The sequence below is a fragment of the Echiichthys vipera genome, assembly GCF_963691815.1.
Source record: "Echiichthys vipera genome assembly, chromosome: 3".
Lineage (NCBI taxonomy): Eukaryota > Metazoa > Chordata > Actinopteri > Perciformes > Trachinidae > Echiichthys > Echiichthys vipera.
This window is the reverse complement of record NC_139828.1, coordinates 21,708,091-21,733,736: the sequence shown is the minus strand read 5'-3', so window position 1 is coordinate 21,733,736 and position 25,646 is coordinate 21,708,091. Positions and strand designations below refer to the sequence as shown.

The 25,646-nt window shown below is 39.9% G+C and overlaps 1 protein-coding gene across 1 annotated transcript in view; it reads right to left on the bottom strand.

The window, feature by feature from the left end:
* sgip1a (SH3GL interacting endocytic adaptor 1a) overlaps window positions 1–25,646 on the bottom strand; it is a 77,174-nt gene that overhangs the window by 39,971 nt on the left and 11,557 nt on the right. Inside the window, exons 2-3 of the mRNA XM_083911460.1 lie at window positions 23,256–23,382; window positions 18,052–18,096 (exon numbers count right to left, since the gene is read on the bottom strand). Of these exons, the coding sequence (XP_083767586.1) occupies window positions 18,052–18,096; window positions 23,256–23,298 (88 nt within the window). The 5' untranslated portion in view covers window positions 23,299–23,382. The remainder of the gene's footprint in view (window positions 1–18,051; window positions 18,097–23,255; window positions 23,383–25,646) is intronic.

Below are 25,646 nucleotides of genomic sequence, written 5' to 3'. Positions count from 1 at the left end.
CCAGCCACGGACCGTTTGGGAGAGGTGGGCTTTTGTATGTGTTATGTGCACCTGTTCGGACATATAAAAAAAAAAAATAAATAAAAACATTTAAAACAATGGCGGCGAAAAGTTCACGTCAGTGTAATGCGGAGGTGGAGTGTTTACTGCAGATTTGGTCTGATGAAAATATACAAAAACCGTCGGACAAGAAGCACAAAAACTCAGAGGTCTATGGAAAGATTTGTAAACAAAGTGGAGCATCGCGATGACGTCGATCAATGCGTGTGACGTGTTACAGCGTGATGACGTATAGGTAGCAAGAAGCATTTGCACGAGGCCCAGGCAGTGTGAGTACAAACGGGCCTGGCCCGCGGGGGAAAGGGGGGACAAGTACCCTAAAGCAGGGGACATGGTACGGACGGACAGTGTGAGTGCGCCCTAAGTGTTCTTGTGATTGTCTGTGGATTTTTTTATCTGAGTTACCAATACAAAATCCTTGTAATTTGAGAGAGAAAGAAAAAAACATGAATGTCGCTCCAACAGAGAGAGACTTGGAAGACAGACAGAAAGGCGTACAGTAGATTATGATGCTGGAGAAAATGTGTATGTGTATGTGTGTGTGTGTGTGTGTGTGTGTGTGTGTGTGTGTGTGTGTGTGTGTGTGTGTGTGTGTGTGTGTGTGTGTGTGTGTGTGTGTGTGTGTGTGTGTGTGTGTGTGTGTGTGTTCGTTCCTGTCCGGATCAGTTTTGACAGAAAGTTGATATGTATCAGTAGCTTAGAAGCAGCCTGGTTACATCCTTCTTCCATGAGCCCGGGGAGGAGCACAGGAATTGACTGTTTATAAAATTACGAAAACAAGGTCAGAGAAAGGAGGGAATGAGGGGATGAGAGAAGGAAGAATACAACAGAATGTAAACTCTGCACTCTGAAGTGACAATGAAGTGACGAGCCTTACGTCAAACTGGATGAGACCAGCATGCAACAAATGTTCTATCTTCTCCTCCTCTTATTCCTCTCATTGAGATAGATCCTAAAAAACTGTCCCAAATTCCTGTGGATTACATGTGCCTTATTTCTCCCCAAAAATCTAATCTCAGTCTATTCTGGTCAAGGCAGACCGCTAGCTCCGCCCCTCCCCTGTTCACACCCAGATTATAGGTTTGGTCTGCTTTTGGTTACTAAAGGAATGTCCTGACTGTCTATGGTTCATTAAGACAAGGGCTTTTTAAAAACCTTGGACTCTATCTTCTCAGTCACAGCCCTCAAATGAAAAATAACTGACATCAAAAGGTGAAGGGCAGTTTGTCTCTAAAACGGACATGAGGAGGAATGAAAGTGACAGTGACACACAAAGAGAAGAGGGAGGGCATGTGGAGAAACCACAATGAACCATAAGATCTGGAAACACTTTGAGGGAACACACCATCAATTCCAGTGTCACTTTAATGGCCAGCAATCTGGTGTTATGGAAAGTCTTACATAACCTGCAGGTTGACTGAGACAACAGACAACCCACCCTCATAGTTTAGGGCCTACAGGACTGATACAGTCAGTTCCAGATGATATAATCTCAATATAGTAAATTACAGTACAGAACATGGGTTTCCTGTGATTCCTGTTAAATTATGACTCATGAACTGTGTTCTCATGTTTGTTCTCCCAACTTTCTCCTGTCAACAGTAGGGACTTGCAAAAATCAAAGAAATATAAGAGAAAAGGGAATATTTAATCCTTAAACAAATATAAAGACTCTTCTTCTTAAGGATGACTCACTACCTGCTGTGTAGCCTGCATTTCTTTATGTCTCAGTTGGGACAGCACCATTATTGTCCTTGTTCAACACTTGTCGGTATGTGCTGCTAACATTGTGTACACATGTTGTGTAAGCTGCGCACAAGGTACTGAAAAAAGACATTGTTCTTAGTGACTGAATGTTATGCAACACTCTGGTACTTCTAAAACAACAAAGGGGGCCATAGCAGGAGAACCCTGCTACAACTGCTGTACTAAAGTAAAGCAAAATGGAGGACAGTGTGACTCTATTTAAAGTCATGCAGCGGTCCTGCAGCAGTTGCATGCATGCACAGATACACAAATAATATTATGCACAGAAACAGATGCATACTAGCTTGTAACATACAGAACTCCATTACTGGACTCCCATGAGACAGCATAATCATAACATCTCACACAATTCAGTTTAGACTTATTCTCACATACAGAGCAACAAGGACTGGACTGGTTTACTAGTATAAGTGCATTGATCGGGACACAAACACAGTAAATACACATTTTAATCCTATAGGGGTGTTCTAAAGCAAAAGGAGCTAAAGAGATGCTGATGTTGCTTTACAATAGAATACTTAACATGAACACAAAAGCTGCATTTTAGTTTCCCAAATGCTATCAAATAAAACTTGCAGATAGTCTTATGACTTGCCACAGGGGGGGAAGGGAGGACAAAATATAACCTTGTAATTCTGGATGGAAGAAAAGAGCCCACAGCATGGGTGGACAAAAGTTTGTCAAATGTCCTTTATTTGTGTAACATGCAAATCAACCTCAAATAACTCTTGAAGAAGACAAATCCTGCTTCTGTGTAAAGGCCTTGTTGGATATCCCATTCTAAATCCATGAGAAGTAAGAAAGGAAGGCATCCATATTTCTGCCCTCAAGGGCTTTGGATAGTTGTTAACATTGTGGTGAAGTGAGGGGAGTAACTTCCTTTTCCTCCCATCTTTCTTTTTAATTTGGACAAATTACACTGTAGTCATATGGCTCTGCCTAGCCCATTGGTTTCAGAAATGACCAATGACCAAATATGAATCCCACTCAGTCTGAGCAATAAGGTCAGTGGGGTACTGAATCTCTGAGAAAATGTTTTACAGTCAGTGATGAGTCTGCGGTGTAATGAGAAATACTGCAAATCATCTTCATTAGAGTTCCTATCCAATTCATTTCTAGCTTTCGTCCTCCTGTTTTACTGTTTTTTTCTTCTGTACTCTCTGACAAAGCACATGCCATTTTATTTATTTGGGCTTATAGGCTAAATGTTGGTTCCAGGTTACTTTGGTATTCTTCAACCTGAGTATACTGCTGTATAAACTGAGATGAATTTGGAAGCACTTTTAATTCCGTTTGTCTTCTCTTGTCTCTAATACATTGCTGTTTCTGTCACTGTCACCAGTCTGTCACTTCTTGAATGCTGACTTTAAAAACAATGCATAATCAAGTGAGCTGTCTAATGAAAGAGAATAAAGCATGGACTCCCAGGTGAAATCAAGGCATCACAAGAAGGAGAAGGCAGATAATAGATGCCGCACTAGGGCTGTGTATTGGCAAGAATCTGGCGATACAATACATATCATGATACTAGGGTTACAATTCAATATATTGCAATACTGTAAGTAAGGAGGGATCTCAGAGGTTTTAAAAAACAAAAAAAACAATCTATAGTGTTCTTGAAAATCGACACAGTATCACAAAACATAATATCGCAATACTCAAGTGTATCGATATTATCGTACACCTCTTTGCTACACAACAATCATCTTCTCTGTCCTTTTAAGTCACATGACACAGCATGGCTATAAGGTGGTTTGTCCTCAACTGAGGGGACATTGAAAAGCACTGACATTACGGAGTCACCTGTATGATCTATAAGGGACATTCAGCATTTTTCCTATCATTCCTATCAATACTTCCAGCAAACAAGATACATTCCTTAATAAACAATCACATAGTATAAATTAATCGTGTTTGAGTCGTCTAATTTCCTTTTGTTTATGATGGTGCTTGATTATTTCACCACCACACAAAACATAAAAGTAATTGGAACCATTAGAGGTTACAGGAACAGTCCGGGGGCGGACGTGGAGGAACTCCTCTGAGGATGCAAGCTGTGAAAACAATTACTGCTGCGACAAACTGTAATACTGTATGTCAAAGAGCCAAAACACAGGAGCTGAGGCACAGCAGAGATTACAGAGTGCACTTCTCAAACAAGCAACAGTTTTCCGTTGGACAAGTTCTGAAGAGAAGGCTCCCTCTCTGTCCAATTAACAATTGGCTGAATGATATTGGCAGAAAAAAAAATGAATCACATACTTTTCCACTCATTCATGATAGACACAGTGCACCAGGTGCTTTGTACCATGTGGTTTAGTTTCACTGATGAGCAGTTTTCTCTCTGTATCTCTAACTCCCATGCCTCCCTGCCTCCCCTTTCTCTCCCCCTCTGCCTTTCTCCCTTCTGATACGGTAAAAATCAATGGCTCCTCTATTCTGTGGATGGTCTGATGGCTGCTAATGAAATCCTATCTGCTATGACTCATCCATCTGATAACTTCTGGGACAACGACTGGCAGAAGGACTGTCAGCATCATTTATGATCTCTCGCTCACACACAGACATGAATACTTTTACAGGCCCATTAATTCATGCAAACATAAATATATTGCAGGCATAAGTAAACCCTGTTAAAGGTTGCTGTACACATTAAACTGCTTATATTAATTACCTCAAGCTTTGCATGGGCTGTTACTGTCTGAGGTCAAAGTTGGGGCTGCACGACATGAGGAAAATATCTAAAAGCAGTTATTTTGACTTGCAATTGTGATATGATTCATGATGTCATAGGGAATGATCATATTGCGATTTCCATAAAATTGTGATTAACTGTGCAGCCCTAGTCAAAATATTATCATACTGTTACACAGTGGAATCGTTAGGTATTAATATCATTTTTCAAGAAACGAGTAATAACCCTTTTTTTGTAGCAATACTAAGAATGTTTATTTTCATTGATGAAAAATGAAACTGCCACTTAGTTGTTCAGTAGATTTGTTGGGTTTAACAGCACATTTAAGTCAGGAAAGAGACTTTTTTTATTAAGGTGACGTTATGGATGTGTTTAGGCTAGTACGGCCCATCTAAAGTATTCTTAAGTCATTGTGCAATTATCATTATCTTAGCTTATAAATCCCATACTTCATTCATAAAGTAATAAATGATGGATAGCTAATCATATTACTAGAGCTCGACAGATACTGTTTTTTTGACAGTTATTTTGGTGTTTTTAACATAAAAATATTTTTGATATATGTTTTTTTTTTTTTTAACAAAATCATCTCCAAAACGTGTACTCTGTTTTAAGTACATGTGAACTTGACCACTACCTTCTAATATGAATAATAAACTTGTCTCTGCTCTCTAGTGGACAAAACTATGTGGTGGTGTTACAGCTTCTACCTCAAACATAACTTTGAAATACATGTACTGCAATTTATTGTTACCTATCGGCCAACATACAGTATACCAATATAACTGCATAAAAGTTAGATCCTGACCAATTTATTTGGCAAAATATCCTTCAATTCACTTTGCAATCAAGAGGTGAAATTGATTTGGATGTGCAACATTATATACCTGCGTAAAGTCTGTCACTCTTGGAGCTACACTTTCGAACGAAAGGGATGGGAATCAAGAACCAGCTTCCAATGTCGGCATGTTTTACTGAGTACTTCGCATGACAAAACAATGACATCAAACTCATTTGCTGCTAGAAACTTGCAACAATAAGGCATAATGATGGAGAGGAATAAACTCTTCAAAGCTTGTAATGTCTGTAAAATGATCATTTGAATAAGGGTGGAAACACCAGCAACTTGCTAAGACATCTTTCTACACTATTACTACTATTAAAATTAGAGATGCACCGTACAGATACCTGGATCGGATATCGGCTCCAATATTGACTAATTAGCTGGATTAGATATCAGATGAATGAGACCGATCCAGCATTCCGATTTATTTTTTATTAATATCATAAACAGCAAATCAGTTACAGCGATCTAGTCACTTCAATTTTATGTTTGCAACACCGGTTAGGGTTAAATATTACATTTTAAAATATCTGTTTGCAGTGCACTTTACATGTTATTTTTGCTGCTAATGTACACTTTGTTATTTATTAATAAATACTACTAAGTACATTTATCTCTGTGTTAATTTGTCACCTTTTTTAACAAGGCAAAATGTTTATGTCAAGCCTGATGTTCATTCATTCAACAGTAGTATGAGATATATACGCTCAGCCAAGGTATCGGTATTGGATTGGATCGGGAAAAACTGGATCGGTATTCAAATTGGCCAAAGAGTGTTATCAATTATAACACTCTACTGTGCACACAAGTCTCACTGCTTTCCAACCAAGCAAGTACATTTTTGATTTGACTAGGAAAACCTAAATGACAACGAATGCTGTACAAATATCTACTCATTTCATCTAGCCTACACTGTTTTCAAACTCAGTTTGAGATGCTGAAAACCTGTAAAGGCCTAATTTCTTTTTCCACACAGAAAATTGATCAGGAATCGATAAAGAATCAGACCGATTTGCATCAATAAAATCTCAGCGATTCCCATCACACAATGTCCAGACTTCATTGGTCTGACATTGTCGGAGTTCATATGAGAAGCAGTAGAGGAACAGTGATTGTTTTGTGATGTCTTAAAGGCCAATAACAATGACCTCAACACCACCCCTAACTAAGAATCACATGTACATGTAAACACACTATATTCCACTAAAGTAGTAAAATACTCTTGCATGCAATAATAAAAAGGGGTTTTTCTTCAGCTCTTTCACACAAGCCTGAATGTGAACCAGGCCTAGAGTCTATGTACACAAAGAGTACAGGAACGGGAAGCCGCACACTCACACAAACTGCCCAATGCAAACAGTGCAAGCTTAAAAACATGTCACACACAGCTGGCGAGACACTTTGCATGCTGTGTTTCTCTCTTTAAATCACATTAATCACAAACAAAGTTCATCCCTCTTTCATCTGACACATTTCTCTTTCCCTAACATCTCTTTTTTTATATCTCTCTCTCTCTTTGCAGCCTTCCAATCCCTCCCTCATCACGACATCTCTCAACCAAACCAGTATCAATCTAAATGCTGCTAATCTCTCCCTGTAGCTGTGTCTCTGCGTCACTGTGCTAGTGCATCCTCCGCTGATAGAAACTGACATCTGTTTTCACTGGTCTGGCTTGTAGCAGTATAGTAAAAATATACAGGCAGGACACATCCACAGATAAAGCAGAGAGGGGATTTGTCACATGAATAAAACAACACTTTTTCTAATAAACAGAGTGCTGAAAGAGAATTATGAAATGAAAGGAGGAAGAAAGGAAAGAAAAGACATGAAAATGGAATCCTAAAAAGAAAGAAGAAAACTGATGTCAGCAGTCCCTTGTGTTTCATAGCTTATGTTGTCCTTTGCTATTTTTCTTACTCCTACAGACAGTGTGAAGTCAGGTGGAAAATACTTCAGCTAAAATATCAGTGCAGGTTGTAATGCCACCTTCCAGAATGAAATAACAAAAATTTCCTTCTATAATAAAAAATGAGGTTGAAACATTTTCTTTAAAAAGTATGAGATGCTATTTTCTACACCTTTAGTAAAAATGCAATGCAGACAACAGAAGTTATGACTGAGAAATGATACAACAGCATTGTTGGTTTTGTTTTCCAACAATGTGATTCTAGAGACACCTACTGTAGAGGGAACAGGAGAGATTTGGGGTACTTTACCTTGTATACAAAATGCAGTCGTGAAACATTACTGGTGTGAAGCCGTGATCAAAATAAAGGTTAAGTTTGAAGGTGGGAGTGGTTTGAGCAAGGGGTCAGGCTCAAGGGTAGAGTGGGTGTCCTCTAGGGGTGGGTGATATGGCGAAAATATCATATCACAATTTTTCTTTACAGTAAAATCCTGATCTTATCACGTTTTTTACATTGATTTTTTTTTAAACTATTTTGCAAGTTACTGAACACTGCAACCAAAATATTTTCCCCATGTAAAAACATAGCCCAAAAAGAAATAATATATAACAAAGCATTTAGGCCAAAGAACCTTCCTGAACAGATTTTAATCAGCGTGCCAAGTACAATGGGCATCTAACAAAAAAGCTACCTAAAGCTACCTCTTGCCTCTGCTGGCTGAGGTGTGGCTCCTCATCGTTCACTCTTGGCATAGGATGCTGTCTTTTTAGTTGGTTGTGGTTTGTTGCGTCACCATCCGATGTGTTAACTTTGTATGACTGTACAGTCTCAATAAGTGTGGACAGACAGCGCCGATGCGATAGTCTGACGCTTGTGTGTTGTTAGGACACGGTAGTTTCATTTAAATTTTTTGAATAAAACAGGATGGCGAATGAGAAATCTGCGTCACTGCCGGTAGTTCACTAGGATTGGTCGATTGGTGTGTCTTCAGGACAGGCGTGAGGCGGACTAGCAAACATTAAGATTTGGCTGAGGAAAAAAAAACCTGGTGCGTCTGTGCAGAGCATAGAACAGCAGTGGATAGAATGTGTCCTATAAACATCAACATTTCAAAACAGTCCTGGTTATTTCCTGTTGCAGTGTATGTGAATGACATCTGCTAACAGGAAGTTAATAAGGATCAAGGCTGTTGCCCAGCAATGGATTTCTGTTCTATAGACGATACTATGATCTCTCTGGTCAAAGTGTCCTTGGGCAAGAAACTGATCCCCAATTGCTCTCTGTGCTGCGCATGGGTATCAATGGAAGACGCTTTGGGTAATAGCATTACCCTATATTACTATATAAATGTAAAGTACTGTAATGTAATGTTACACGATTACCGATTTGGCGTTGTGGCTGGTGTGATCTCATTGCAAGATGGCTTCTAGTTATCCTTCATAATCATCATCAGCATTTTGTATAGCATAATTCCCCCCTCACAATATCTTTTCATAATATAACTCATCCCCGAATAAGTAATGAATTTTCCCTGGGGCTTTGTGAAAGGTATTCTGGGAAACTACGGAAATCACTAATTAAAGTAGATGATGCAAGTTGAAGGTAAGTGGGTACTCCAAAAACACAACCTCTCATCAGTGCATACTGTAGGTTCTCCTCATGATCACATATTCTGATGAGTATCTCACAAACAAACAAAGGAGAAAAAGACCACACAAATTTGATCCATTTAACTGCAATAGGATTTCATGTTAATTCATTAATTAAGTAGAGTCAAAGGAGATTGAGCCAAGTACTAACAGTCAGCTTGGGAGCTGAATACATTATACAGAGAGGTACATTAATATTATATGGCCAAATAAAGCCAATTTCCCTGAGGGGGTTCCCTGCCAACATGTTATCCACCCATTCTTTCATAATATAAAAGACAGCCCTGGAGAAAAAGGTGCTTAAGAGGAAAAAAGGAAAAACAGGACATTGAGATACTATGGGGATAAACAGAGTGAAGGAACTTTCAAGAAAGACAAAGTTAGAAGAAGATGGAAACAGCAGATGCAGAGTTAAGATGGAGATGCCAGCAGAGCACTTTAAAAATGGGTTTAAAGCAACTTGCATGGGCTCAGCAAATTATTAGTAAACATAAACATCATATATGTGATTTTGTTCCTCTGTACACACAGTAGTGGTGACAGAATGAGGATGTACCTGAAACTGCCATTTTAAACCAAGATGCAAATTCAGCTACAGAAAAGTAACATAAAATTATACCAAAACAAAATAAGCCATAAACAAGGAAGTGCCTCAACAAAATACAGGCTTTTCACTATGACTACTGTCCTCTGCTCTCTCCCTCTGGCACTCTGACACGCATTGCTGCTCTCTGTGTATCTCTTCCACTATCACGCTATCCTACATTTTGGCTCACTTCATCTCCTTTTCTATCTCCACCACTCCTCATCTTGTTTACCTGCCCCTTCCTGGCAATAGCTTTCTAGCAGTCTCCTTTCCATCTCCCAGCTTGTGTGAACGTCTTTCTCTGTGTTTCCCTCACATTGTCTGTCTCTTTTCTAAATTGTGAACTGCGCTCTCCTGGCTGTGTTGCTATGGATTCTGTAAAAAACACTATTATGCAGCATTTTTAATGTGTGTGTCTCAGGACTTGGACAGAGATACAGGCAGACCTTGCAATCCTCAAAGTTAGGCTCGCAGAGGATCTAGGCTGTATCCTAAACACATTATTGTGGTATCTGTGTGAAAGGAACCACAGATAGAGTCAGTCAAACAGAAAGCACAGCACGATATTCACAAACATTTATACAAATGAGTTTTGTGTACCATTTCATACAACAGCATTATCAACAAGACACTGAACTAGATTTCATTTGTTCTCTGTAATCTGCTTGATGATGGAACCATCAGCAACTTTTCTTGTACTTTTCTTTTCATAATCCACAACACAAAAGCCCCCAATGTGCCATTATAGTGATGGCATTAGTGTTACAGCAGCAGCCACAACACAGTACTGTCTTTTTATGATAAAACTAGTCCCTGATGAAATGAGACCTCATCTTTGACAGCAAATCCCCTACTGTTTTGACAGCAAGCCTCTTTAATCACTCTGTGCAGGGTGTGTCAGGATGAAAACAGCATCCCTAGGTTAACACTCTGTGCTACTTCATGTTTGTTTTTGATGTGCAACATTTAAATTTAAAGGAACCGGAACAGCATGGATTGCAAGATAAGAAGCAACTACTGCATGGAAACATATTTTTAAAGTATGAAAACATCATTTAGTCAAGGAAAATTTTAGTGTGCGGTGCTTTTCATTTTTAACTACTCCAAATATGTGAATATAGTTTAAACAGTCGTTATCTGAGGGCATTTTCGACGATACTTTTTTCAAGCTGAATCTCATGTCATTCAACAGTTTGATTACGCTGTAAGAGAGCCTCATCTTCCACCAGCTGCCACTAGATTACACAAACATGCCTGTTTATCTGGCTTTGAATCTTGGGCATCATTACATAAGCTTGGCTATGTGTGTGAGAGTGGGTTTGCCTGTACAAAGAACAAGATGGAATGTGGACGGCTGTTGTGAGGAAGTCGTGCTGCTGTGTCTTTGACTGAATGAATGAATATGGTGTTAGGAAGGAGAGGGAACAAGACCGAGCCGATTGATTTTGACTGCTTTCCCTTCGTCTCGTCCTCTCCTGAGTCTATGTCCCTGTGTGTCTTTGTTGTGGGAAAGTTCATTTGGGTCTCTGTCAAACTTACTTTCAAGCACAGTTACAATGGACGCATTCTACTGCGACACATTCAACAATGGCGAAGACGCACGCAAACATGCACTTTGGCCGTTTTGAGACCATTTTCAACTGATATAATGATAATTGCATAGTAATGCAAATACACCCTTTCAAAGATCAATAAACATTTATTTTTAAGTATTTACCACTAGAACTAGAAAACATTTTAAATATCTAAAATAACTGAAACAAAACAAAAAAAACAAAAACAATAAATTAAATGGACTCTCAGTCTAGTTTAACAAAAAAATGCACTTGAATAAAAAACACACATAACCGAAACAATAAATACATTGGATGTTAACTAAATTGCACTTCAAAAAATATAAAACATTAGGCTAAGATTGAAACATTCCTTGACAGGCAAAACCGCCATTAAGGACCTTTGTAAACAGCTTACAAACCAGAAGCAACAGTGTTAAAGCGCAACGTGCACAGTGAAGCCTGTGTAGCAGGTAAAAAACCCTGCTGCACCCTGCCTATGTACACTGAGCCTCCGTTCCTGTTTAACTGTTAGATGTCATGCAAACAGAAGGGTTAAAGTCAATAAATAATAAAAAACAACTGAAACATAAATAAAATGGATATAAACAAAATGCATCGGATTGTTATGCTTCAGGTGGAGATGCAGGATTGTTGTATTGGCGCGTTAGATGCTGTTGTTTTCGAACAAATGCAAAAAAAAAACAGCATTCAGGTCAAATGGTTCACCGCAGTCATTGCGTTTTAAACCGATGTGTTACCACATGGCAGCTGTCGCGTTCGGCTTTGAAACAAATTTCATCTTTTTAAAAATCCAAAGCTCAACTAGCGTGTTTGCTACTCACGGTGCGCTCATGCTGCACTCTGATTGTAACGCCAAAGGTCCGCCTCCCAACACAGAAAACCGTGCGGCTGACAGGTGACTGGCACAACACGTGACTAGGGTTAAGAGGTGTCAGTAGAAACTGATGCACCGGAGAGAACACTCTTGTCATCCATTTCTCTAATGGAGAAACACAAGGAAAAATGGAAATTATCGCGGCTGGCAAAGCTACCGAGCTCATTAAAAGTTATTACACGGTTAATTGATTTGTTGCTTATCACGACAGGCCTATGCACTTATGGTAATATTAGGAAACGCGAGTGACTCAGACTTGTTACTTCATTTCAGAATAATGTCAGAAGTAGCCTTGTCTATCACTTTTAAAGCATGCCACTCCTACTGTGCACCACTTTCACAGACATACAGAATGTCTTGTTAATCAGTCTTTGGGGATGACAACAACCTAAGAACCGTGTGCAAGTTTGTATTCAGCTTTCATTTGCCAAAAAAAAAAGGAGAGGAACATGTATGATTCAGTGAATGCATGTGTCCATGAATGACCACATAAGACTAATACCAGGAGAGACAGGGACTCAAACCATGACTCAGGATGCAGCTCTTGTGAGGGAAGGCAGAGAGATACAATTCTGCATTTCACATTGGCAGACGGCTTGCTGCTCTGTTTCATACCATCTTAAAATGTCTGCTAGGCCACTGAAGGCTGTTTCCGATGCATCAGCCCACATGAGCTATGTGTTTGGGCCAATGGCAAGACATTCAATTACTCATTTGGGTTTGCAACAGGGAGCGGCGTAGCAATCCTTGCACAGAACGTTTCACCAACATGGAGAGACCTGGTGCCCCATTCTCCACGCTTTAGTGCCCACATCAACACACCAAATATCTTTTTATTCAGAAATCAATGAAATCTGCACTTGGGCACCTCTGCCCAGCTTATTACCAAAACAGACATGAGTCAGCCTTACAGTCGTTACCAGGGAAACCATATGGCAGAGGAGTCCTTCAAGAGTTAGAGCTTATTGGTCACCATGGTAAATTGAGCAGTTGTGAGAGAGACAGCTGACTATTTGACGTCACCAATCATTCTCCAAGGCTTCTTCAAAGTCATGGGGTAATGTTTTTATAGTAATATAATGATACTGTGTGTTTGTTAGGCTAGAACAGTTGCATGTTTGTAATTATTGAGCTGAACAAAAGATTACCTCCACAATCCAACACTGTATTATGACTTCAACTCCATTTCAAATGTTTGAAATGTTGTTTGAGGGAGTTTGTGCGGCAGGAAAAAAAACCCTCTAATGCAGCTTAGGGGTTTGAAAGAGAAAAATTGAATACATGACTATAAAGCCTTAACCCAATTGTGTTGCTCATGCCAGCAGACCTTGAGCAAAAAAAATAAAATAAAACATGATAGTGGTGATGGGTAAATGTTAAAATGTAGTCCAAGTGTTGCCACTAGACCCAGAAGTAAGATACACTGGTTATTCCAAAGGGATCTCGGCAGCAATATCACGTTGCTGTCATTACAACTCAAATGAAAGAGATGACCTTTTATGCTGAGATGCTTTTGACAAGCTGAGTCAGTAGATATGATCCTGCAAGCTTGTGCCTTGAGCCGAGCCAGATAGACAGGGGATTTAGAGCCTAATTGTTTTTTTTTTTTAATTGTATCATAGCAAATACAATATAATTATATTAGTATACTTAACTGTTTCAGAATCCCGGAATAAAGTCAGGTTATATAACACTTGATGAATGATTGAAGTGGAGCCCACCATATGGCCTTGTGTCCTCTCTGACCTCTACTCTGAAGCATTCCTCTCAAGGGTTTATCCAAGTTTCAGTCAGGCAAGCTCTAAGTACTGGGCCTGATTCTTACTGCTACTAGCTAGGATTAAGAGGAAGACTACAAGTCTGAAGCCCTGCAAGTGGCCAACAGTGGCTGTAGTGTTCATTACAACCCACACAATTGTTGGCTGGGGTCAACAAAACTCTACAACATGCTGAAGAAATAATAACAACACGATTTTTGCTATTCTTAGTGCCATGTCATTGCTGGGTCTACAATGTTAACTTTCTCATATGGTGGTGCACAGGAAATGCCATGGGTTATTAATAATCAAAAGCATGCCCATTGGGAGCATCACTGTGCTCAGAAAATGTTATAACAGTCTACCAATAACATTATGAGATAGCCTGTATTGTGTACGCAGTTTACAATATGGCTTGAAGGTGGAACAAAAGGAAGTGTCCAAAATGTTTAGGCTCTAGGAAAAATGTGAACGTAGTAGTAATTTTGTTGTAGTTTCTTGTGTGAAAGGGGAAGTTCTGGCTTGATGGTCATGCCTGAGGAAAGGTCACTAAAAGCGTGATTGGATTTTAAGAAAGAGCAGTCACTGATGGCCTCTTACTTGAGTTTATAAGTGATACACTGCTATTATAGTTAAACAATTATATATATTTAACTTCACTTCTGTCTTGAGGATGTCTGAGCCTCCTCCGTATATCTACTACTTTCAATGTCGAAAAAAAGGATCAGGAATCCCACGCTACACCAGTGTGATTACCTTCAGGAGAGCTGAGTAAATTACTGGTGAAATAACCACCACACAAGTGCAGGCTCTCATGAGTACAGAAAAGCATACTAGAGATCTGTTACTTAAAATGACATCTTCCTAGGATGCAGTAATCCCACTTGCAGTAAACCCAGGAAATGCATAGCAAATGATGATGGTAAGTACTACAGATGTAAAGTACAGGGGTAGAGGGTCTGTTAAAGAAAAAACAGCAAAGAAAATGTCAGATTCTTGGATTTACTGTAGGGAAATTCCCTTATTGTGATCATGATCAACGGTAACATTAAGTACAACATCCCTATTTTTAATCCACGATATTGTTTCTAGAGGGTAGGGGGTTGTCATCACTAATACGAACACAGACGAATTAATGCCTGCCTCTCTCCTTTTGAACCAAAAAGACGTAATCACTCCTTGTCTTCTACCCTGTGTGTTGCCCAGGGACAGTCATGCTGGCCATGGCATGTGGCTTTAAAAAGCAGTGCTAACTAGGATTAGTATCCAATTTTAACACCTGACTGTAATCCTGCCCACACACAGTCCATGCTAAGCCTGTGCTAACCATGCTAATGGACAGGAAGTGGTTTGCAGACAGTCCATTTTTTTCTTCTCAACTGTTACCTAACAACTTGGCTCTTGACAAATGCAGTGGATGACAGGGCAGCACACTTGTAGGAGTACTAGATTAGCTCGCTATTTCTTACTGTTGAAGTAAAGTTGGAGAATTCCTGATACTGAAAAAGCGATTTAATGATGGATCATTCTGTTCTATTACTGTGCTTTTATTGTTCAACTCTGCTTCTGTGATTATGTATCATGATCCACGACTACATAAAATAGAAACATCAGATGTGTATACTGCTGTGTTCTGCCACAGAAAGAAATAGAGATGACCTAGATTACAAATCAACATACTTTTAGACCACAATCCACTAGAACTATATTTTACTGATCAACACTGTGCAGGGCTAAGCTTTACCTTCAAGACACACAGTGTATCATGAACCAAACAGCAAAAGAAAAGCACTGAATTACTTTGAGTTGATCATTAACTATAGGCTATTGTGTTGTCTGTTATTATCGAGAGATCCAATATTTATAATTATCTACTGAGCAGACACCGCTGCAGTCATCATGAGCTTATCTGACATTATTGTGCACAAGGTGGCCGTGTGCTACAACCACAGGTCTGTCCAAACTCTGACAAGGGCAAAAAGAGTGTAGCCTCATGTATTATGGTGACGTTAATCATCTAAATTATAACCTTCTGAGCGGTTTGCTGTTCATATAATGACAGATATGTGACAAACAGTGATGGTGTTATGGTTGCTGTCATTACAACCTGGTCCACACTGTCAGGCCGGTAGTTACCTTTTTCATGATACAATAGCATGGCAGATTTAATACACTGTTATCAAACATTCAGTAAAAGCTGTTACTTTTGTATCTGCCGCTTCAACTGATTAAAATGTAAATTTAAATCTAGAACTACTCTGACTTCACACAGCAGGCCAATAATCACAGACCTTTATTTATCCTGCATGGGCAGTTAACAATGGGAAGGGACATGAAAAAGGGTTCAATAATGGTTTCCTACAAATAAGAAACTAATCTAAGACTTTTGAAAAGATTTTAAGCTCAACACATCTACAGACACATTTGGTCAGATAACCATTTTCATTTATTAATTGGTTATATGGCAACTTTTAAAGCAGTTTTCACTTGTTGCATCCAAGATTGCATACTATGCACTACTTACTCAATACAGTATGTACACCATATGTATCGTTTCAGATGCACTAAGCAATAATGACCACGTCACTTCCTGAAGGTCTCCTTGTTGGTTGGAGACCCATAACCGTGGTAACCTGTGACAAACTCACTTCTATCAGCATTGCCAGGTAATGCTTAAACTACTGGAAAAGGGTAGGTATAAGTCACCGATTTTTACTATGCAAGCATGTAAAATTCCTCTTATAGTGCAATACAATTTGAATAACTGAATGAGCCTTTGATTGTTTGCTTGCTTTACAGTCCTTCACTAGCTGGCATGGTGGTTCTGTTGTTGTTACTGCCAATTCTGTAAAATGTCTCAGCATTTGAAATATGGAAATATGGGGAAAGGCAAATTATATATAACTGTGAATTACTCGTGAAAATCAACATGTCCAAACTACTAGAAACTAACTATCTGAGAGATGTCCATTCAAAATCTATATGTAGGTTATTGCCCTTCATATCAACTCCTAACTTAAATGACCTGGCTGCTATGTTAATTATGAAACAAAATATTCTTATTGTCTGGTGTGAGAACGGAACAGCCAATAACACATGACTGAGCAGCAATCACATCAATCCTTTTGAAACCCTGATAGACAGACACACACATACGCAAACACAACCAGAAAGCAAGTTAATGAGACTCTTCCTTAGCAGCAGACACACTGGCATTGAATTCATTTAAATGCATCGTGATAAAAAGGCTCAAGTGACAACATCTATGGCTAGCTTTTTTGGAGCATGGACAAAATATAACCAGTTTGAGGAAATGTATGTAGCTGAAGGGAGAAAATATTGTAGTGGCAGCCACATATTCCCCCATGTCCACTGCCTGAAAATGCTGCCTATGTATCGTGGACTACGGAAGCTTACGTAATCCAAGGTTGAGTCAGTAAGACTCAACATATTTAGGTTGTTCTGCTCAAACAAATGGCCAGTTGTTATAGGATTCCTAAACAACATGAAGGACAAGAAATAAGAGATATCATATGAAACACATGAATGGATGGAGGCTTTCGTGTGCCAGCTGCAGAGCTGTAGGGATGCATCCCTCCATCACTGGCCTTCCCCCTGATGATGTCATCAATTAAAGGGACATGAAACTAAAACAAGCATCAGTTTTCATTATCCTCACTGCGCTGAAGCCAACAGAGATGGATCAATTCAACCATGGGTGGGTACAGATGTACGCATGCACCCACCCATACTGATATGCAATTCACATGCGAGTGCTGGGTAAAAATGGCAATGGAGTGTGAGCAGATAGACAGCAGAGTCATACGGTACTGTGAGTGTGTATGCGCATAACAGTGCATGTGTTTTAGAGAACACCATACAAAGAGAATTTATACAAGTGAGCCAGCTGGGCACATAAGCCCTCCTGCACAATAAATCCAAATAATCCTTTACGGTGGGAAGCGGGAAAAGGGGGGTGTGTGTGTGTGTGGGGGGGGGGGGGGGGGGGGGTTACTCAGATATATGAACACACACACGCACACAGACAGAGACACACACACACAAAAGGTACACACGGTTCAATTAGCCTCACCATTGTGCGCCTCTGTGGTAGACATGCAGTGGCTGTGCCCTTTTACTAAGAATAACATGAAAGTCACCACAATGTATGTACTCAAAATAGCAGGGCAGCTTATGACATTTGAACCTCTCAAACACACACACACACACACACACACACTTGCCAGAAGATGAAGTGCTGTAGGACAAGGACATAAAGGAGGATTACCCTGAATAACAACAGAAAAGGGGTCAGCATAATAAAAATCATCCTACCTTCCATCATGGTTGCAGATTTGCATTCCTCTATCTCCAAGGAGCCTGAAATGAAAGCAGGAGTCGTTGGGAGGGGGAGAAGAGAAGAAGCCCCTGGTTACCAGAGAGATACAGTAGAATTGATGGGCAGCAGAGCAGCCGTGTGCATGTGGCTAACGCCCTGGCTAACTGTGAGCCTCCAACACCCCCAGACGTCGCCTGTCAAATAGCCCAGGAGGGAGAGAGATACAGAGAGAGAGATATAGAGAGGAGAGAGGAGGGGTAGGGGCCTGGCCTGGCCGGGCTAGCTGCCGATCAGATCTGAGGCTTAAGCCATGGATGCTGCTACTGCTCCTGCTAGTGCGGTGGCTCTAACCTACACACTCAGTTGAGGATGCTGAGAGGTGGGGGGGAAAGCTAACTGGAGGAAAATAATAAATAAAAAGAGGCAGGGTAGAGAGAGGGAGTGAGGCAGAGAGACTGGGAGGGAGGGAGGGTTATGTGTGTGTATGTGTGTTTGGCAGGAGGGTGGTAGTGTTGAGGAGGGGCGGAGGCAGTTTGCTGAGGTCAGAGATGGACTCAGCCAATCCCTGCGGCTCTTTGTTGAGTCACATGGCTTACAGCTTGAATCTCCTGACACCATGGCCCAAGAGAACTCTACATTAGTAACCGCTCTTGCTTGACAAATACTTGTGCACATACACTGACTAAACACACATGTTTACACATCCAAATAGAGGCAAAGAAAAAGCCACCAGACATGTACAGAGTAAATACTTAGGATACACAAATACGCTAAACACACACATGCACCCCTCCCCTACACCCTACCTTATGTCAGTGCAGTGTGTCCAGCCTGCCCAGCGGTGAATGACATGAATTATTTGCTCACGGAGAGAGTAACGTAAAGGTGTGAGCCAAGTGACAACCCATGTCGAGGACACACGCATACACGGACTCTATAGCACCACACCACTGTACAAAATATTTGCCCTGCACCCTCCTGCACAGTGACTATTCCTGTAGTAGTTGCTTGTGTGTGGCTGCCTGTGTCCCGCCCTCCTTGGAATAAGGTGTGGTTATACTCTGCCCTCTCTTTCTCTCCTCCTCTCCCCGTTCCCTCCCACCTTCCCCTCTCTCTCTGCCAGTCTGTTTCACTCTGCTGCCTTTTTCTGTCTCCGTCCTTTCTCACTGCACTGGGACCAGGTTGATCAGTGTGACATCATGGCAACGCAGGCTACAGCTGCGAATCAACGAGCAGTAAGGGCCGATTACAGAACCGCCCCCGGAGGGGGGAGAGAGTGAGTGTGTGTGTGTGTGTGTGTGTGTGAGAGAGTGTGTGAGTGTGTGAGTGTGTGAGTGTGTGTGTGTGTGTGTGTGTGTGTTGATTAATTTTCTATGAGAGGGTAAGAAAGAGAAACAGAGGGAGGGAGGGGTGAATGTTTATGTGGACAAACCAAAGAGCAGAGGAGACTGACAATTAGGCAAAAGCTACAAAACAACAACAAATACACTGAAGTGATACTTTACCAAAAAGTCTATTCTATGAGTCTATTCTTATTTTTTCATATTGTTTCTAAGATAATTATCTGCATTATTAGTTGTAGCATTAGTACTGTAGTAGAAGTAGTCATCGTAATTACAGTAGTACTCCATATAGTGTATGTATTATCAGTATTTTGTATATTAAGTATGTAGCTCATAGAGTAATCCATGAAGTAAACATTATTTATATTTATGTGAAACTAAATATCCCATTTCTGTATAATTCATCAATATACATTTATATATATATCTTTTAAAAAAAAACGTATTCAGTCTGTTTTGTAAGGTCAGACAAAATGAAAATGAAAAAAGTTTTCCTAATATTACTAAATAAGTTTAATAAAAATGGAAAAAGCCTGGAGGCAAACATATCGAGAGAACTAAACTCTACCACTGGTCCATTAAGGTCTTTTTAAAGAGGCCGATCTGTGTTTCCTGTGAAGAGTGATATTGTGGCTGCTTCACTAGGAGATCATAATTTATAGCTGTGACTGTTATCAAAACACAATAAAATGTGCTTAACCTCATAAATCTACTGAGCAAGGCAGAGTATCTGGTGTTATGGTGTTCACATAGATAGATTTGTATACAAACATATACATTTATGAATGGGTATTGTACACTTTGTGTATGGGGGATCCTGTAGTCTGTTGATACTCATTTCCTTAGAGGGACAAATACCTGTTTTCCTCCTCTATCTAGCTATCTGTGTTCAGTCATTCTTTAACAAGAGCCAGCCGAGTGCCTCTCCACTCCCAATGAACTCTCCCTAGTCATGCTTGAGCCCATGTGATGGTGACTCCCTCCCTCTAGATCTCTTTCTCTCATTCATCACTTCTTCCCTTTTCATTTACTGATTTCTCCCCTTTCCCTGGTTGTTACTCTTTTATTTTTGTCAATCTGCCTCTATGTGGCTCATTCTGTCACTTGCCTCCTCCCTCCTTTCATCCCTCTGTCTTTCTTGTCAAGCTCCTCTGTCTTAACACCCAGCAGATGCTCCCCAAAGAGAGGCCCCCCACCCTGCCCCGAATTTTAACTCCCTTCTCCCTCGTCCTTCCTTCTCCCCCCCTCTCTCCAAAGCCTCTCGCTCTTTTGTCTTCTTATCAACCTCATCGTTCTGTTCTCTCCACATCTCTATTTGCGACCTCTTGTCTCACCCTTGCTCACTCCCTTAGCTGCGAGACAACAAGCTTCTTCTCCTGCGCTGCCATCTAGTGTTCATTCAGAATCATAAGAGATATTTACCATTGCGCTGGTGTTAAGGCCTTACTGCTGAGGTAAAAAAAATTGTATATTGTGTATCAACATTCTGTGTCTGGCATGTGTGGGCACTAGGGCCATATTAAGACATACAAATAAAGAGATAAGTAAAGTGTTTTTGCAGCTGATAAATGCTGCCTTGCCTGACACTGGATGAGTGTAGAATGAGGGAGGAGGAATGGAGGGGGATTTGCTAAATAAAGCCTAATGCCCTATAAGCTCTGTTTTGGAGCTGAAGGAGTTTGAGCAGCCTGAATGAAGTTACACACTTATGGAATTTACCATGGAGAAGATAAGACAATCATATCCATGTTACTGTAGGTAAGTGAGTATTTTCTGCATAATTTGGGAGGTGCCATTTATGACCACCTTGATGAGCAGTTTTATCAACACTCTTAAATGAATAGATAAATGTACGTATATGTCCCACTCATATGTATGCAGATATTATCCAAATAGCAAAAACCCAATCATATTTTTAACTAATACTGCAAAATACCTCCATTGACACAATTGTGGTGCCGCATACCCTAATGTGATACCTTAACAAATGCAACATTCACGTTTGAGGAAATATGGCATCATGAAGGGGATGGTAACATATGTAGTGAAGTCTCTGAAATTATTTAAAGTGCACTTCTGACGTAAAATCATCCCATGGTCTCTTTCGGCAATTACATACTGTACAGTACATCAAATAACCCATTGAGACAGTTTTTTCATGTATAAACTATTAACTGAGAAATCCGGGACAGTCGCTAACAGCCGGAAGTGACTAACACTGATAAGCTGGGGGCAGTACGGTGAAGGCATTAAAACGGCTTTTTTCCAAATAACACCAAACCTCTGTAGTGGCATGATAAGAGTCCCTACACATGAAACAGAGCACCAACAATGTAGTTAAAAAACTAGTTAGAGTTTATTAAAAGCGTGTTTTGACGTACCTACTGGCCCAGGTACCAGCTCCTCTCATAGTAAAGTCCATTCAAGTTGGTTACTAAGTGCAATCCAAAAGGAAAGAGCCGATTGATGATTTATTCCAGCAAAACATGTAAACTTTGTTTGTTTGTTCGTTTGTGGCAGTTTGGTGAAATATATAAGTTAATAATAGATGTAAAAGGTTTGGAAAATCAGTGTTAGCCATGTCCAGCTGTTAGCGACTGTCCTGGATTGGTTGTTTAGCTGAAGCGTGCTTTGTTTAGTAGTAACTGTTGTTGTGAGGGACGGCTTAAACCTGACTAAACCCAAATATTCACCAGTGCCTGACTTCCTGCACCTACCGACATTTCTGAAACTGCTCATTTTGGGTTCAACTCATCCACATTTTAGTCATGCAAGTACAACAAAAGCGCCCAGTTAAAAAACCACTAAAATCACTTGCTCCAAGCCCCAAACAAAAAGCCACTTTTTGAACACTAGTAGGTTACCTGACAGTTGGCACTAATATTCCAGTAACATTAAAAAGTTACTGTAACAGATAAATCTACAAGGTGACCCCGGCAAACATATAAATAACTACACTACATTGCAGGCCAGTGGATTTGACATGTAATCTAAATGGCATGTGCATGTTGTTTTGAACACAAGAAAGGGTATATAGTAGAGCATGCAGCTTCAGGGATATTAATAGTGTGTTTGAACGGCATGGGAATAAATCCATCTACTTTTCTGTATCTAGACCTTCCTCCCTTCTGCCTTTCTCTCTTAACTACATGACAGTACCAGAGTGTTACCTGAAGCACTTTCTGAGAGGACACATTGCACAGTGAACATGCAAACACAACAAGATTTTTCTCATTTTAAAGCTAAACGGTACACTAAAACATGTTTCTGAAAACACTAGTAGGCAATACAGTAACGGATTATCAAGTCATATTTGACGTCATATCAGCGCTGTCTAGTTTCACAGTTTGATTTAAATAGAGAGCAGTCATTGACACTGCGTCAGAGACTAGCTCGGCTCTTTCTTTGTGCCTGGTGGGAGCTAGCTGATAAAGTAGCAGATGCCATTAGGGGCGAACAGAGAGGGCTCTGGGAGCAGACAGGAACAGCAGATGGATGTAAAGATAAATTATTTTTTCACAGATCATCTGTCTCATTGTGCAAGAGGCATGTCATGATATAATTACAGTTTCAGCAAATATAAAAAAAAACATTTTTCATAGAAAGTTACAGAAAAATATACTTACATACTACTACAGTAAAAGTACATACACTGACAACAAGACACACATAGCTAGTTTTCACCTCAGGGATCAGATAATCTAGAGTAAACCTGCTGAGAATATAAAAAATGCAAAAACCGAGAAAGAAAAGTGACCTATATCCCTTATGGTCATGTACGGTGACGGTGATCTACAATCTCACTGCTATGAAGTTGCTGTACTGTACTGACAGGTCAAGAAAGGGTTTTTACGTACCTGCAATGATGCGAAACCAGCCAGTGCACAATTCCTCAGCCATTTAAAGCCCTCTCCATGGAGTGCCTTGTTCTCACCCCAGCCAGACAGAGGGATGAGAAGGGAGAAGACAAACAAAGAAGATTCGCTGGAAAAGATAAAAGGGAGACAAAAATGAGGAGTAACTATGGACTATGACAGACTGAGCTGCTCACAAGACATGCTGATGCTACTACACAGGTACACAACCTGAGGAGAATAGTAATGTGGCACCATAGGCTGGACAAGTCAGGCATCGAAGGTCAATATGTCCTTTACTGCAGTAAAGGTGGACACATGCACTTACATTCACACACACACTGTGAATGGTTTTCCCTAATCATGCACAAATGCGGCAGAACAGACAGAAGACAAATATGTCAGACTCATGCATGTTACAGATTTTAAATGTTGTTACTCTGTATTTCCAAACTTTTGTCATGGTATGTCAGAAATCCTGCACTTTTCAACAGTCTTAAAGTATCTCTAATTGACAGATCTGGGTAAATAGGCTATACTGTATACATGTGCATTATATTACTGCTGATATTTTATGGACTCACTTTAGGTACTCCATAGGAATTGGAAAATTGGAAACTTTAACAGAGATCAACACTATTCTAGCTGGCCTACTAAATGTATGAGTTTTAGAGTTATGATTATGACCCAACCCTGGGGTGAATATTATATATTATACATATTATATTATATATATATTATAATATTAATGAGTGAACAACAGTTTATTTATCACCTCTGACATTTGCTATCCTGAATGATTCTCTGTATTAGTATATTCCGGGGGGGGGGGGGGACCACGATAGCAAGCTAGTGATAAGATAGCCAAACATGACATTTGGTGCTGGCAATTGCAGTTGAACATTAGTGGATTTACTTCCCGACAAGAACCCAAAATTGACATGCTGTTGGCCCCATCTGCTGTTCACTTTAACACATTGCACTTACCCCTGCTGTACTATACCTAAACCCCCCCATCTCTGATCCCCTTCTACAGCTGTTCTAAGTTACCATTTTCAACAAAAAGTACAGTGACAGTAAAACATGCAGTTTGTCACTATCACAAAGACATAGACACATGTTAATTAATCACAATAAAAACCATGATCTATTTTTGACTTCCTAGTTTCCAGATACACCATCTGTACCATCAAATTTAGACTTGTTCACTACAATACTAATCCCAGTGTAAGCTCTGAACGTCTCTGGTGGTACAGGTCAACTACAATAATTTAGCAAATAGCAATAATCCTTGATACTTGCAGTGACACCAATGACATTACACTTCATTGTCACATTCAAGCACATTGCTACACATTCTCTTGTCCTAATCTCAGTAAAACACTCTCTTCTAGGAGCAAAGCTGCTTCACTGACATTTAGACAGACACTTACTATTCAGAAATAGACATTGGGCAAGGATGCTTTCATTTCTTGCACATTTCATAGCCCTCCAGATGGCCGAAACTTGTGAAATTTGAACTTGTTTACTTCAAAACCAGCCGATGCAAAGGAGAGGGCAAATCTTCTTCTCTATTCCCTACCCCACTCTTGTTCCATCTCTCCCATCCTCTACCTTGCATCTGTCCTTATTTATCCTCCACCCACCAACATACACCCTCCACCTGACCTAATTTCTCTCCACCTTTGCTCATGTCTTTCACCTGTGGGGTGCAGTGTTGCTCTAGTCCGGCTATTTTTCAGTGACGTCTCTCTGCATCTGTTTGCCAGTCCAGAACTGTTTTCAACACCAGAAAACCGTAGGAAAAATTCAAATTAGCTATCACTCTGTTACAGTATGAATGCAGAGGGAAAGCTGCATTAAGTAGCAAACTAGCAAAAATATGGCAATTGAAATCCTCAATTTCCGAATAAAATAAAAATAACAAAATGTCTTCGAGCCTTTGTACTGGAAACAGCTGGTGCAGAACCATTCTACTGAAAAGAAAAAAATCAAAAAAAGAATAAATCAAGGCCACTTGTAATACAAGATTAATTAATGATGAAATGAAAATACCAAAGCTTTCCCAGGGAAAAAATATTTGCTCTATTCTCTATTTCAAATCATGGTGAATGGTAACTGGTCAGCAATTGACTGATACTGAACACATAGTACAATTTAGTTATTCAATTCTTTTTTTCAAGTTATTTATTAAGCCATTTCTTTATCATTTTTTCCATCTGTGTTTATCTCTAGAATTGGTTGAAAATGTACAGGTCTTAAAGTTCTGATTTCAGTAATAGAGCAGCTTGGAATTTATATAATACTTACGATAGTAATTCAATACTTGGTATACATTTTCTACTCACAAATCATTTAACCCCTGAATGTTATATATTTTATAATAATGTTAAA